The following is a 17,143-nucleotide window of genomic DNA, read 5'->3' as shown; positions in this document are numbered from 1 at the left end:
CCTTAGTTACTATTCTCTGTTGCTCACTTTTGTGACTGGACCAAGAAGCAAGATAACCAGAGAATAAATAAACATGGTAAAATCATCACTGATTTGGTGGTACGTCAAATTCTGGTCTTCTTTCCAATCCTCCTGCTGTGGTCCACAGGGCAGAATCCTCTCACAGCTGCCCCAGCCATTCTGTTTTATAGCCATTTTCAGTGAGGGAGACAAGGTAGAACATGGTTTCCCAAAGTACCTGACACTAGCTCCTACAGTTATTTAATTCCATCTTTATTTTTGCATTTCACCTTCATCCAATCTTGGACCTCTAGTTTTAGACACCTTCTGGTCTTGACTCACTTTCCTTCTTCACCAGTCAAAGCCCAATACTCAGTCGCTATATTGCTAAATACTTGTGTGGCTTTTGTATTGTAATTAGTCCCATTCTGAGTTCAAAGGCCAGACTCACTGAGGTTTTTGAGGGGGGGAAATGCCTGATGACTATTTTCCTGCATTAATTGCTTTAAAGTATCAACAAGATAATGTTGGCAATATTTTATGATTTCCCACAAGCTTGTAAGTTTCACAGAAAAATATTTTCAAGTTGAACTAAACAATGAAAAAATGCTCCCTAAAGAATTAATTATCTGCTAATTTATCCCCACTGGAATCACTGCTGGCTAGGAAATAAATATGTTACTTCTTATTATAAGTCCAAGTGCACAGAGAACTTCTGTGTGGTAACTCCTTACTCATGGTGTTCAGGGATGAGAAGGGTCTCATGCAGCTCTGGAGAATTCCCTGATAATACTCTACCACAATTACCACTAACTAACTCTAAAGCCACTTCTGCTTATGGCTCTCAGAGCCAGTTGACACACCAAGTTAAGCAAAAATAAATAAATAAACTTCCTCTTGCCTGTTACCCTGCCTCTTTATTCTTTCTACTCCTCCTTCCTACAAACTGTTCCATGCCAATAAGCCTCTAACCTGAGACTACAATTTCCCATGGCATTGATTTGCTTATACTCCACTTTGTTCCTGGATATAAAACAGCTTTATTTCCTTAGCTTCACCTTCCCTCGCTGATAATCTTCATGAAGATGAATTCACACTTACTGGAAGAGAATTGGAATGATGTCAAAGGAGTGAAATATCTCATTGGATCTCAAAGTGTGGTCCCTACACCAGTAGCAACACATCACCTGGTAACTTGTTATAAATGCAAATCCATAGGTACCACCCACACTATCAGAAACTCTTAGGATAGGGCCCAGTAATGTGTATTTTTACAAAGTCTCCAGGTGACACCGATGCATGCCAGTGTTTGAAAACCACTGCAAATAGGGAGTTAATCACCTGGCAGTGGCATAATGAGGGAGAAGAGTGTTTCAGATGGGTATTGCTTGTCAAATTGGAAGGACCTTTTGAACGAGTTTCCACTGTGCTTGGACAAAAACTTATTGCTAGCACCCTGAGTGGTTCAGTGGGGTGCAGGAGGGGAGGCAAAGTATAAATGTTGACTCAGATGGGCTGACAATGCCTAAAGCCTTCATTCCCTCTCTGCCTACCTGCTCCATCTGTTAGCCTAGATATTAATCTCTCCACCTACTGATAACACTTCGGCAATTATTCCCAGTGGGATTTTTCAAATAAAAATTCACTCATTATTATTCCAGCATTTTTCTCCTTCACTGATCCTGGGTGTAATTGGCAAACACAATTTTAATGACTAGGCCTCACAAACATGACATTATTATGCTCTCCATATATAACTTCAATAATATACTTACACTTCTTGGCTGGCTTTTTCTATTCTTACCATATAAATTTAGATTCAACCAAAAAAATGATTTTGTTGATGTATAGTTATTTCAGTATCATAAATAATCTGAAAGCTGAATCGCTTCAGTGACACATGGACCGTCTGAATTTTACATTTTAACCTTGCTGATTTATGTGAAATATTAGTGCAGTGTGGCTTTAATTCATATTTCCCTCATCATTAAGTACCCTCAATATTTTAATATAGTCCCAGCCTTTTGTAAAATCTTTTTCTATAGGGACTCTGCAAATATTTTGACCAGTTTTCTTTAGTTCCATTGCCTTTTCCTTACTGATTTGTAGATTTGTCAGATTAAAAATAGCTTCTCCCACACTGTGACCTGCCCTTTCATTTCTTTAATGCTGTCTTGTAATAAATAGAGGTAATTAACACCATTGATTTTATGGAAAATTCTTTAATCTTGGTCAATAAATTTTTCCCCCAACCACATTAAGATATTCTGCCATGTTGTCTTTTAGATGATTGTTATACCATTTACATTTAGATCTACAGTGCATCTTCTGCATTTATTTTCTCTTCTCCTCTTTTAACTTTTTTTTTTGTATGACATAGAGAAAGGGTGAAGTTGTATTTTCTCCATTTGAATACTCACTGACACACCACCATCTACATTTATTGAAGGACAGTCCCTTCCCTACTGCATTAGACTGTCATCTTTGTCATAATCTGCTGATGTATATTTTATGGCTAAGTCAAATAAGTTAGAGAAAGACAAATACTGCATTATCTCATTTGTGTGTGAAATCTAAAAACATCTAACTCATAAGAATAGACAGTGAAATGGTAGTTTTCAGGGCTGAGAGCTGGGGGAAATGGGGAGATTACTGGTCAAGGGTATGAACTTTCAGTTATGAAATGAGTAAGTCTGGAGGACCTAAAGTGTAGGAAGGTGACTATAGTTAACAATATTGTATTGCACAATGAAAATTGCTGAGAGTAGAGTTTTTAACATTCTTACCATAAATAACAAAATGGTAACTATGTGAAGTGAAGGATGTGTTAGTTAATCTTACTGTGGTAAACATTTCATAATATATGGGTATATCAAATCATCACTCTGTACACCTTAAGCTTATACCATGTTATATGTCAATTATGTCCCAATAAGGTGGGAAAAAGGAGAATATTTGCTGCATGAAGCTCTTTTGAAGTTTTGGAAACTTTTCATACTGATGAAGTTTTAGAATATAAGTTCAGTGGGATGAGGTCCAGAACCAATGACCAAGAAAGAATTCTTGAGATGTCTTTGGTGCAAAATGGTGCTTTATTTAAGCACAGGGACAGGACCAGTGGGCAGAAAGAGCTGCTGCCCAGGGGTTGTGAGGGGTGGCAGGTTATGTATCAGGGGGTTGGGCAAAGAAAAGGGAGGTTTCAGTAGAAATTTCATATGATAAAGAGGACCTACAAGATACCAGATACCAGAGGCCTTGCCATTGCCAAGGTCCTTTTGGTCTTTAGCAAGGTATTAACATTAAGATAGTTGGGAGATTCCTAAAGAATGTCACAATATGTGCCACCCAGGAGTGAGGGTGGGAGAAGGTTGCTGTGTGTCAGCTTTTGCTTTGGCCTCAGCCAGCCTTCTGTTCCCTCATCATTCCCCCCTGAACAATTTGACACTTAAATCTTTAAGGCTGTTGAAGGTGGAAGGTCCCAGCTTCTGTAACTTCTTCCTGCTGACAGGGGCATAGAGATGTCCCTACCAATAGGTCAACATTGGCCAGTTGGGAAACGAATAGGGGAGTTGTCAAAGGCAGCAGCAGCTGAGTCCCGGGGAGACTGCTCAGGTGATGTTCCCAAGTGGAAAGGACTGTGGAAGTGGAAGTTATGGCAGCGAAGGAGTCGATGCCAGGTGAGGAGACATCAGAGAAAACAGCAAGACATGATTAGTGTAGCAAAAAGAAAATGAAGCTCAAGTAAGTTTTTTGCTAGTTGACAAAAAACTCTTTTCCAGTCCAGGAGTTTAATCAATCATTAAAGGAGAGAGGAACTGTTTAAAGTGTTAACTTGAGTATGTCAGAACCCAAGAAATATTTTGTGATAACCTGGAGTATAAACCTAGTATTTTGTTTTTGTGATAGTGCAACTTCTACCTTGTGTGACAGTTAAAACATTCAATGCCATTCTATTTTGTAAAGCTGCTTCACATTTGTATTACTATAGCATTTTAATAGAGAAATGCTTCTTTGAGGGTCATTTATGGTTGACCATATACTTATTAAGAGCTTTCATGTGAAACATCCTCCAGTTCCAAAGGGGGAACAAAAGTGGATGTTAATTGGTCATACCAATGAGACAGAATGAGTTCACCACTGTTTTAGGTTTTGGAAGGTTGGCCAAGTTGGTAATGGTTTTAATAAAGCATTGTGATTCCAGGCAAAACCCAGAGTAGAGTGGCCTGTCCCACCTGGCAGAAGCCGTGAGCACAAGTTAGAGCCATATAACCATTGGGTTAGGAGACAGTCCTCCAATTTTGGGTTTCTGTAACTGCAGTCAAGATATCAAGGGATATTCAGTTTTGGAGGGCCATCTTTTAATGTGTAATAAAAAGCAGTCCATTGTTACTTTGTAGGGACCAAGAGAGTCCAAACCTAGGGACAATTTTCCTTTATGAAGTTTGTCACCTCCATGGCCATTTTGCCCAAATCAGCAGCCTGGAGTAAACCCTATATTGATTTTATTGGTTCATAAGGTCATACCTTTTAATGTCCTTTGAAGTGAATTACAGATATCTCCTTAGGTAGGTGTACAGCCTTAAGAGTAATAATTTTAGGCCTGTATTTGATTGTGGAGTTATGGCTTGATAATAATCTCCTTTCTTTCAAATTGCTCCACGGACATGTAGGACTAGGAAAACATATTTGGAGTCAGTATTAATATTTATTTTTAACACTTTGCCAATTGCAAAGTGCTAGTGAGCACTATGGCATACCCAGCTTTTCTTGTTCTTTTTATGAAAACCATTGTCATCAGTAAACCAACTGTCATTTGTATTTTTAACAGGGGCATCTTAAATCTGGCCAACTAGAGTAAGCAAGATCAATAACCTCTGAACAGTTTTTGCTCTATAGAGAAAGAAGTACAATGGTCACGTTCAGGCATACGGGTAACTAGATTTAATATTTGATAACTTTTAAGTATTATTTCTGGCATATCTGTAAGTGTAGTCCAGAATTTAGTAAGTCAGCCTCTATCATCCATTGGTGGCCTTTGGTTTCTAAGACAAATCTGGACCTGATGTGAAGTCATTATAGTCAGGGACTGTCCCATAGTGAGCTTTGAGGCTCCTTTTACGAGGAGGGTTGTTCTATGCTTAGCTAAAGCCTTTGTTTGTAATTGTACCTCAATAGAGGTGATTTCTAGGATAAATATGACTAAGGGATGAAACTATTAAGAAGCACTTTTTGAGTGGTCCAGCCTTAACAATATCCTAATTACAAAGGATCACTGGCAAGTGGGAGAAAACTTGTCAAGAGATAAGGTGAGTCCCACATGCATTATCCAACCCAATCCTAAAGAAAGCAGGGTCATCCATTATCTCCACAAGTTTGTAGTTAGCCCTGTGGGGTGGGGGATGCTCCAATTTTAGAAATGAGGTCATTCCAACCACACAGAATTGGTCAAAGAGATAGTTAAGTTATCTGATTCTGAGGGCATCAATTCCATTTTCCAGTTATTTAATCACGTGCCATGGGGTCCTGTTATTATCCCCACAGAATAAAAAGCAAGAAGATCATCTAAATGAGCTATTGTGCAACTTCTCTGAAGTTTACTTCAAGTTATCTAGTTGTTAGGTAAACAACAACCATTTAAAGACAATCAAATCTAGAACTTAACATCCACAAAGTTATGTTATTGAAACATAATTTTCCTCTCTAAAATAACCCTCATTCCCAGAAATGGCCAAATCAGGACTAATTTATTTTTAAAATAATTCCAGTTTTAACAAACTTGGCCTAATTATTTACATAAGCTTAGCAAGAACAGTGAGTAATCATATAGATCTTTTAGAACCTGCTTTGCTGGAACTTCTCATAAGGAATCTCTAAGTTGAACTTTTTGTAGGCTCTCCAGGCCAGAAGCCAAGTCACATACTTGCCATCAGATATGCCTGTAATACCTGTCGATTTGGGTGAAGAGGTCCCCAAAGTATCCTGAGGTTCCTGCACCTGCCAGGAAGTGACATTCTTTACTCACTTGGTGAGACTGCTGGGAACCCTGTAAGCAAGCAAGGTATCAGCCCAACAGTTCCAAGGGCTTTACGGTTCCAGGTTTCATAAAATCAACCTTAGTTCCTTTTAGCTGTCTGGTTATATCTGAGTCTATACATGTCTTTCTCAAATATGACATTCCAGTCAAAGCCTTGGCAAAATAACCAGTGTTTCCAGTAGTGTCCTGTTACAAGGAGAACAGATTCTTACTAAACTTGTGCAAATGACTGATTGCCATGGAAGAAAGAATACTTATGAAGACCTTTTGAGTTTCAGAGGGTTCAGATAGAGAGAAAAGTTGAATGCTTTGATTTCTTTACAAATGAATTACTTTTACATTTCTGTAAGTAACAGATATCTTAAGGAAAAAAGTTTCCTTAGTCTTGAAGAGCAAACATTAGAGAACCAGCAATGTTTAAAATGAAACACAACACTATAATCTTTTAGTTCATTTAGTCCCATGTTACTAATTTTGGTTTAGTTTGAATGCAGCTTTAGTTAGTTCTGGAAATTCTTACTCATTTCAGTTGGGATCTTAAAGATATTGAATACATGTGTTGTTCTGAAAGTCCTTTTTATGAATCTCCTTTAAGATAAAACTCATTTTACAAGGGAATTAGAACAAAAAAAGCCTCAGAAATTGACATTGTTAATGATCTGGGAGTTCACTATGATACTGCAGACAAGGAAACTCAAGTTATCCTGCGACCCATTGACACCTAACACTTCAATAATTCCAATATCAAGTGATGATCTATCAAAACATTTAAACTTTAGGAAATGCATTGAATCTCTAGAATAGTTATAGCATTTACCCAGATGTAACCCAAGGTTTATCATTTGTTTAGCAGTACTTCCTGAGTAACTGAGCATACCAAGGAAAAGCATAATGAGTTAAAGAGATTTCATTTGCAATTTAAATCTTGTCAACATTGCTAAATCTTATAAAGTTTTACAGCACATGCCTAAATATAATTAGAGATGTTAGAGACCTGATATAGTAAAAATGTGGAAAATGGTTTTTGTGGACAGGCAAAGAGGAAGCAACTATTTACATTTTCTTCCTAACAGCAGATTTAAGAAAACTGTCTTTTTGAATGGCGACAATTTTAATCTTATACCAATGTACCTTTAAAATCCATTCATTTCAATCTTAGTCTGTCCTGACCACACCTAAAACTCTTTTTCTGAATACTTCCCTTCACAAACCTTCTACTAACTTTCTTTTACATTTAGATTTTGTCCCAATCCATTTCTTTCCAAACAACCAGCTCATTTAGAACAAAATTACCTTTTATCTTTAACAAAATGAATTCCCATTCCTTATCTTTCTTACATATCAACTTTCCCACATACAGAGTTCTTTCCCTTATTTCCATTAGTCTTAATTATAGTTAGCAGAATTTTGTAGTCTTAGAAACACCTTAATCTCTAGTCAGTTAAGTACTAACCAATTGTGAACTGTTATAGCAGAATTCTTTAAATGGCAAATTTATGAATGAATTAAGTACCAAACATGTTAACCAACAGATTTAAATATTCTTAGTGTCTTTGCAGTAAGTCAAAAGCACAAACCTATGTCCAGTAATCAATGCTTTAGTACTTTATCCTATTTGGAAAAGACCTAGATGCCCAACAAATTTAATTCCATTTGTCATCCAAGCAAAATTTTATGAACTTTCAGGTTACCAAAGAGTTTGAAATCTATGTCAACAATTACCTATAAAAACTTTGAGACAGACAATTAACCATCAGTTTAGTCATCTTTTTGCTAACAACCCAACACAGGTAATACGAGTTATTTGACCTTCAGTAAACCTTGATAGAACAAAGTTTCACACTTACTGCTTCAACTTTAAAAACATGTCTATCTTAATTAAACCAACAAACTTAACTTAGTTTAAATACTGATTTATGTTCCATCTGGGCCCACCCCATTTTCAGTATTTACCTGAGACACAGGTAGGGAAACCTGGAGTGAGTGGTGTTAAGTCCAGGGGGTGCTCTTCTTGGTCCTTAATAGTGAAGAGAAAGAGCCTTGGTGCATGGTCTAGAGGCCAATCATTCAGGCCGCACCCACGTTGGCGCAGAAACAGGAGAAGGGGGAGACAGAAGAAAAAAAGTGCTGCCAGAAGGCAGAGAAAGTATTCCTGGTTTTAGAGCTCATCAGCACCAACAGAGGAGCAGATACCATGCTTTCCCACCAACAAGGCGGGAGGGGTCAGACAGTCCACGCTGGGCCAGAGGAGTCAGGGAATTTCCCCAAAACAAAGGGAGTTTTGGCAGCTGTTTCAGAATATTCCTTAAAGTCTCCGTTTTGAGGTAGACTAACACCAGTTGGCTCCAGTTATAGCCATTAACACAGGAAATGAGTAAGGGAGAAGCCCCCACATCTATTAGGAACAGAGAAAGATAAAGTCAGAGTCTTCCTTGCTAGGGATGGCATGTGTATCCTCCAGCAACCTGGGTTTACTAGGAGAAGGCTTATTTAGATAATTGTCATCCAATATGACAGGAAGGAGTTTAGTAGCTAACCCATTCGGGCAAACACATTCTGCAAAAGAACCTTAGGTCGGGGTCTTGGTGTACAGCAATGAAGGCCTATGTATGAGCAATGAGTATCCTAGGTCCATGTGCCCTGTTTCCTGTAGAGGAGATCTAACTGATAGATCCCACTGAGGCCATGCAGTGTTACAGGAGCTCAATTCTTTCCTAAGTTTTGCAATCCAAATTATTTCCAGTGGGTTAAAAGACACTCCAAGGTAGAGTCCTTGGGAACCGAAGAAGCCTGCTGAGGCCATGCCCCCAGAAAACTAAAGAAAGTCCATTACAAAATCCCCCTTGGCTCCTGGTGGTGTCAGAAGTTCCCCTGTGTCAAAAGCGACCAGAAGCGTCCCTCAACAAGACATCACTATTGATCATGATCTTGCCTTCCTGTGAAGGCATCCTGCCATAAAAGGCCCTGGAGGAGTGCGAGTACCCTACCCCATTGCATCCTAGGCTACCAATGGGTGCCTGGTGAATGGAACAAAATGCTGTGCTGAGCCATGCCATCATATGTCTTTAAGATTGCATACTGTTTTGCCATTTTAACCTGTGGAAAATACTAGGCAAGTTTTACAAGGGTAAATTACTGAATTTCTAGCTTTAAGTAGTTAGTAGAAGACACTGACAAAAAAACAGTAAAGACGGAAATCTATCATGATCTATGTGACATTCCAACACATGTGGTCTTTTAAGCCAACTTCCCCCTAGGAAACGGTCCCCAGTTGTGTTTTAATTCAGTTGGGTACTAGTTTCAGCCAGCTCCCAGTGGAGGTCCTGCGACCAAAAGTGGCTAGACCAGGGATGTGGAGGGTATCACTTCAGACCTATCAGGAGGAAACCTCACACAGGAGTCTTAAAATTGACAGCCATCCTGGTGACTTAGGTGGCTGTCCCATGTCCAAGACAGACAACTATGCATAAGAACAGGAATGAAGAGAGGGCATCAAGTTTCTGGGTCTTATTACTATCCTGGCCAGGGTACTAACTTCCAGCCAAAAGGCAGACATTCTCCTCCCCATAAAGTAGCCTTGGGCTAGAGGATTACAGCCTAAGCAATTGACATGCAAGTGTTCCAATAAGACCATACTCCTTGAAAAGCCCCTATTTGAGACTACAGGAAGAGGAGAGAAAGTACTCACCAAGTTTGCACCAAAGCTCAGAGTCCAAATGTAGAGACTCACAGCCCTATGTTGGGCTCCAAATGATGAAGTTTTAGAATATAAGTGAGGTTCAGTGGGATAAGTTCCAGAGCCAATGACCAAGAAAGAATTCTTGGGACATCTTTGGTGCAAAATGGTGGTTTATTAAAGCACAGGGACAGGACCTGTTGGCAGAAAGTGCCCAGGGGTTGTAGGGGTGGCAGGTTATGTACCAGGGGGTTGGGGAAGGAAAAGGGAGGTTTCAGTAGAACATTCATATGATAAAGAGGACCTACAAGATACCAGATACCAGAGGCCTTGCCGTTGCCAAGGTCCTTTTTGGTCTTTAGCAAGGTATTAACATTAAGATAGTTGGGAGATTCCTAAAGAATGTCACAATATGTGCCACCCAGGAGTGGGAGTGGGAGAAGGTTGCTGTGTGTCAGCTTTTGCTTTGGCCTCAGCCAGCCTTCTGTTGCCTCATCACTGGCAGTATGCCTCTTGATCAGTCTGAGCATGGGCTCCCCACAATGCCTGCACTGGCCACTTTCCTTCCCTGCCTTGTGGGTGGCCTGACCTCCCAGCTAAGGAAGAAGAGTCTGATAGATATTCAACCCCACATTGAGCAGCCCAGTCATATTGGAGGCTGAAGAACTCCAATTCATCTTCTCCAGTTCCTAAGGCTTCTTCTCAGGAGCTTTGTCTCCAAGCAGTGATAAGTGCTGGAAAGAGAATTTGATTGTGTTGTCAGTCCAGAGAACATCTTCCTCTATCCATATCTTACAAAAGCCTGAGATCCCCAGAGTCACATGTGTGGAAAGATATCAGTCTGGTTTACTGAATCTTAAGAATCTTGGACACTGACTTCATGACACCCACCAATATAATACCAATTATTGGTGAGGTGATGTCTCAAGCCCAGCCAAAAGGATCCCATTTACTAAAAGGGGATCATACAAATTAGTTTTCTCTCCATGGCACATCCTTCACCTTCTCCTGTAAGTAGTTCCCCTCCATTAAGAGTAAAACTAGTTCGGGGCGCCTGGGTGGCTCAGTGGGTTGAAGCCTCTGCCTTTGGCTCACGTCATGATCCCGGGGTCCTGGGATCAAGCCCCGCATCAGGCTCTCTGCTCAGTGGTAAGCCTGCTTCCCCCCATCTCTCTCTCTCTGCCTGCCTCTCTGCCTCCTTGTGATCTCTGTCTGTCAAATAAATAAATAAAATCTTAAAAAAAAAAAGAGCAAAACTAGTTCATGTAATAGCTGTAAAGGTGTTATCAGAAGAGGTCTGAACTTAAAAATGTGAATGAACTTTGCCACCTCAAAGGAGTTTGTTTGAGCGGGGGGATTGATGGCTCTTCCATATTTTGTGTAAAATATTGACCTTGCAAAATGTAACATTCACCATTACATTCTGGAAAGGTCCTGAAATAAAGATACTTCAGAATCTTGTGCTAAAAACACCATTTAGAACCACATGTGTGAACACCTGGAGCATCCATCCATCAGAGGTGAGACAAGCAAAAGAAACCCTACTAAGAAAGTAACAGAAGTGGAAGTGGCATACCCTTATAAAAGAGTTGCACTTCTGAAATTTATAGATGGTTTTTTCTACTTCTTTCTATCCCACACACATCATTCAATTTTATCAATCATTCTACATGCAAAGACAGGTTCATTAAAAAAGAAAAAAATTCATTTTTTTCATGCATGCATTAAAAAGAAAACAAAGATGCCCAGATAGAATAAATTACCCTATACCTTCAGTATCACCTCATGGCCCCACTTTAAAAGCTACTATCAAACACTACTATACTTTTCCTTATGTGGAAGGATAGATATTGGGTATGATATTAATGAGAATTCTAGATCAGAATTGATGTGTTCTGGCTCTCCAATGCCATTGTTGCCTTATTTTTATGGAAAATCCATAAGGGACGGTGTTTGCCAAAGTATTATTAATAATCCAACACTCCACCCTCAGCCTGGGGATTGGCCTAATGAGCGCTTCTCTCCATTGATCCCTACTTTCTGTTCAAATGAGCATCCCCTATGCCCTCTCCCACAATATCGTAGATGATGGGATTTACCTTTCCTCAGGCCTTAACTTAGCCTTCTTCCTTAGGGATATAATACTAGAAATTGGAACCATTCTAGGAATAGATCATATTAACCAAATACACTACAAACCAAAATACTCTTATTATCTAAACACTGAATATAGGGGTAACCTAATTTTTCAAGAGTAGCTGAAGGATGGAATGGAAAACACAATAATACTTTCCAGAAGAGAATCCATAAATTGAAGTGTACTTTATCCTTGTAAGTTTGATAATCACAAATACAAGTTGAAGAACTGTCCCTTTCCTTACTCTAATGGGATAACTAAACACTCAAAACACAAACAATGCTGTAAAATAGCCACAACAAATGAGATCAAGGTATCATTTAAAAACACAAAGAAATAGTAGGTAAGTAATTAGCCAAGAAGGCACTGTCCAGAAAAGAGAAAATAGACCAAGGACAATTAGAAATATTTCTTGGTATCAGCTCACCACCCCTTATGCTAGATACAATGTAGAGTTAGTTCAACCCATTTCTTTGCCCATTTTGTCCACTTTGTAAAACTTAACATCAAACCCAGACCTCTTCCTCCCACATTCCCTCCATCATGTTGCCATAGGGACTCATTTGGGTATGATAGGTATTTCTGCACCAAGAATTAGCACTGAATAAAATGAAAACCTCATGCAAATGCGCCTTTATCATAGCATTAAAATATATAGTCTCATATTACTCTAGCTTCTGTAACTCTTCTCCCATTACTCTTTATTTTCCTTCACTTCCAACTGAGAAAATAACCATGGAGTCCAAGTTTGGCCTGGATGGAAAGTAGAAGTGTGTGGATGGACAGATATTGTAAAAATGATTTTGTATATTGGGGCAGATGGGCCCCACATAAATACACATGAAAGTTTCTGTAGTAATTGCTTTGACCTTGTGAGACCAATTATGATGAGGGCAGACTCATGCAAGACAAATTTCCAAGTACCATGCACTCCAGGGCTGCCAGCAAATACTTTGGGAGTTTTGTCTCCTTATTGGATTCTGGATGGGAAACCAGAGGTCACAGAAAATTAGGTCACTTCTGCCATGGCAGCCCAGGTGAGATACACAGGAGAAGCAGCAGTTTTCTAACACAGTGGTTGCTATGGATACATCTTCTCCCCGCCTCAAGCTCACATCTATACTCTTCTACATTTAGAAAGAATCTGGGGTTCCACATCCCAGATACATTTAAAAAGAGTGGGGCCTGCCAGGTTAGAGATAGTACAGAAACCACCTAGAATTTCCCTTTCTTCCCTGAAAAGGACAATGTGCATTTTCTTTTTTCAAGGATATTGGAGAGCACAAGGCAAATATTTTTCAGATGAAAATATGCAATGAAAAGAATCATAATATTGGTGGAAGAATGAGGAATGATTGACCAAGAAAGGCAGAGTTCCCCAAAAGCCTCATGAAAGCCAGGGTGTAATCCAGCTGTTTTTCACCATAAAGTCTGTTCTTTTAACAACTATGCTCTGGTCTCAGTGCAAATACCACAGTAGAAAATTGTTAACCTCAAATCAGTAGCAATATTCAACTTAGGATTTAAAAACCCTTGGGAAATTGTCATATAACTCCCTCCAAATCTTGTGAAAAATCAGTGGGGACATCTGGGAGTCACCATCACCAGAGACAATGGGAAGATAGATATAAGTAAGGACTAGGCCAGTAATTCTTGTTCTCAACATTGACTAATTAGCTGTTCCCAGGCACCCGCCATGCCTTTACTTTCTGCCCCTGTCTCTTCAACATCTAGCAAGATTTGGGGGCCTACATTCTCGCTCACTGGCTAGGTCCTTTCTGCTGGGTCACCAAACAGTATTGTGGCAAAAACGTTATGGAGGCCTCAAATTTTCATATCAGCACCTTCTAACTGTTGGTGCAGTAAAAAAGGATACTTCTCCACATAGCATATGATGAGCATATGATGGAGGACCATAATGCAATAGAAGGTAACTGGAGCAGGGGCGCCCATGACATGAAGCACTGCTGCAGAAGGTTCTGTGTCTCAGCAGCACCTAGGGCTAAACCTATAAGAAGCTGCCTTCTCCCACTAAATGGTGTAGCAGGTGACAGCATAGGAGGTGACAGCAATGTTGCATGTTAGGTGGGCTTCTACCCACTGGGGGAGGCAGAGATAGACTTTTCCTTAGAATCCTAAGCAGTCTGGGAGTCCAGCTCTAGCCCAGAATTGGGGCCAGTGAAATGTAGTTGTTTTAGTCCATTTTCTCCCCTGGGGGTTTCAGTGGTCAAAGCTGAATATAGCCTCATGCTATGAAACATCCTGAGCTATGGAAACAGGGCTTTGGCCTTCAGAGCACCGGCAGCATGGGATGCATATTCACCCCACTGTGGGACAACTGGCTGTGAAAAATGCATTTCCTTCTCCTCTCCCTTCCTTGCAGCCTAGAGCAAGCTCTTGATGTCTTCCAAGACAGTAACTGCAAGAAGAGGAAACCTGGCCCCCAATGAGGTGATTCATGTGTGTGCCTGACTTCATGGTCCCTGGTGACACGGTGGACTTACTGGGGTCAAGAGGAACAGAAGCGGAGACTCCTTCTGGTTGTGCCACTCAGGGGGAACAGTTTGGTTTCATGAGCTGCCCTTCAGAGGACATGGCCCAGGGTGCATTAGTGAGAGAGACACATCCCACACACCAGACTTTTAGCCTAGCATTGAGATGCTAGAGCCAAACACCATCTCGAGAGAAGTTAACTGATTGAAAGGACTGAAGAGAGAAGAATGTTCATGGAGCTTTGATGCAAGAGTAATTTATGAATGCCAGGTGCCCTGCACAACCTGCATAATAGTGGGTTGGTCTTGTAAACTACTATCACTCCCACCTGCATCACAGGACAGCATGAACCCTGCGGTGAGGATGGGGGGAGGTAAATCCTGGATTTATAATTTACCTTAAGTTGAGCAGCCCCTAATGTCTTTAGTCTCCAGTGTCTTCTATAAAATATTTGTGCTAAAGTAGTTGGTCTTTCAGCCCTGTCTCATTCCACAGGTCTGTACCTCACCAGTGAATCTAACCAAAGGTAGAAACAATTATGATAAATAAAGCTAATCTTTCACTTAAGATTGAGAGATCACCAACAATAGACATTTCCCCATTTTAAAATATTTTGTCACTGCATGTGGAAATAGCAGATCCTCCAGATTCTGGCATTCTGCCTAAAGTCCCAGCTAAACTCCCAGCTATGTGTTCCAGAGAGCTCTCTGGAATTCTCCAGGCTTCAATTTCTGCTTCCGTAGAAGGGGCTCATGGTTTCGTGAAGACTAATAGAAATACTGAATTTCAGTGACCAGCATAGAACAAGCATAAGTCCTCAACAGATGATAATGAAATAACTTAGACAATAGAATGTATTGCAGATTTTACAGGGGTTGTTCAAAGGAGGTATTACTAACATTATTGTTATGTTTACTTACAAATTAATATTATTAAAAATAAAATATTTGTAAGTATGAAAATGTCAATAATTCTGCCTACCAATGATGCTCTATTACACATCATATTATTGATCATAATATTACACTTAGACTTTGAAGAACACTTAGGAAACACTGGCATCATCTATCAAGTGATTTACATGGTTTATCGTAATTAATTCTCAATGAACATGAATAGGTAGATCCTATCATCTTCATTCTACAAAGGGTGAAAGTGAGGTTCATGGAGGTCCCTAAAGGAGACCCATCCCTCAGGAGTTAGAACTCAGTATTGAACTAGTACTGAACTCAGGTCCTTCTGATTCAAGAACCAGGGGGCTAAACCACATTGTTATCTGCCTCTCCACCTTCTTTGATAGGCAAATAACTTAATCATGCTCCTCTAAAACCTTTGTGTTCCCTGATGTAGGTTAAACCAGCAGTGATGATGTGGAAAGAGATGCCCATGGAAATGAGGAATTGGACAACTGTCCAAGAATTCACCTTGGAGGGTTTTCCTGCCATCCAGCACCTGGGAAAGGTCCTCTTCTTTGTACACCTGCTGGCGTACTTGGCATCCATTGCAGGTAATGTGGTCATAGTCACCATCACCTGTGCTGACTCCAGGCTCCACACACCTATGTACTTTTTCCTCAGCATCTTTTCCTTCTTGGAGTGTTGTTTCATAAGTGCCGTTATTCCTAAGTTGTTGCTCATCTTTCTCTTAGGCAAACAAACCATTTCCTTTCCTGCCTGTTTCACACAAGCATTTGTCTTTGTATTTCTGGGAGCAACAGGTTTCCTTCTCATAGCAGTGATGTCTCTGGATCGGTATGCGGCCATTTGCAAGCCTCTGCATTACCCGACCATCATGAATCTGAAGACTTGCTTCCTCCTGGTCACTGCCTGCTTGGCTTTGGCCTTCCCTCTCATCACTGGTCCAGTAGTAACAGTTTCCCAGTTATCCTTCTGTGGCCCCGATGTCATCCCCCATGTCTTCTGTGACCTTGGCACCCTGATTCATCTCTCCTGTTCTGACACCAGGTCTGTTGAAATGTTGGCTTTTGTCCTCACTTTGTTTATCCTTTTGACATCCCTTATTATAACCATCATTGCATACAGCAACATAGTAGTCACAATTGTGGGACTCCCATCAACCAAGGAGAAACAGAGGGCTTTCTCCACCTGCTCCTCTCACCTCATAGTTCTCTCGCTGATGTACGGCAGCTGTGTGTTTATATATGCGAAACCAAAGCAAACGAACAGGCTGGACTCCAACAGGGTGGCTGCCCTTATAAACATGGTTGTGACCCCACTGCTCAACCCTGTCATCTACACTTTGCGAAATAAGCAGGTCCACCAGGCTCTGAGGGAGATGATGTGCAGAATGAAAATATCAAGATAAAAAATTCACATGCCTTTGGAATGGAAGGCTTCAGAGAACCATCTGTCTTCATTCTGCCAATTTAGCAGTTCACAGAGTTGTACAGCAGTGTCTCATGCAACCGTAGCTGATCTGCACATCACTAGCAAAATGAAAATCTGTTTTACAAGACACATTTTACATTGATGTGCCTAACAATCTTTCCACATATTGATGACAACTCATTAATTGCAATACCCTTTACTGAATTTTTATTCTTACGTCTGATAAAAATCCTGTGCTTGAAGTTTCTAAATTTTAGTAATATATACATTTTTATTTTACATCTCTTTAGCCGCAAACATGGCACAACAGAATTAATAATGCTTTAAGAAAGGCATTTAGATAATTAAAATAATAAGAGGTTATATATTACAATGTGTTCAGGAAGTAAGGAGTGGAAATAGTATGAATGCTTGGGTCCACATTCCCTCCATGCCTAGACAAAGGAAACAATGGT

General features: G+C 40.1%; 1 protein-coding gene across 1 annotated transcript; it reads left to right on the top strand.

Moving 5' to 3' along the window:
- Positions 1 to 15,708: 15,708 nt before the first annotated feature.
- LOC111145399 (olfactory receptor 6C75-like) lies at positions 15,709 to 16,665 on the top strand. Its single transcript, XM_022500277.1, has one exon. The coding sequence runs from the start codon at positions 15,709 to 15,711 to the stop codon at positions 16,663 to 16,665; it is 957 nt and encodes a 318-aa protein (XP_022355985.1).
- Positions 16,666 to 17,143: the final 478 nt, after the last annotated feature.

This window comes from Enhydra lutris, unplaced genomic scaffold, assembly GCF_002288905.1.
Source record: "Enhydra lutris kenyoni isolate GAN:26980312 unplaced genomic scaffold, ASM228890v2 scaffoldscaffold12, whole genome shotgun sequence".
NCBI classification, from domain to species: domain Eukaryota; kingdom Metazoa; phylum Chordata; class Mammalia; order Carnivora; family Mustelidae; genus Enhydra; species Enhydra lutris.
Note: the sequence above shows the minus strand (reverse complement) of the source record. Positions and strands in the feature narration are given on the sequence as shown.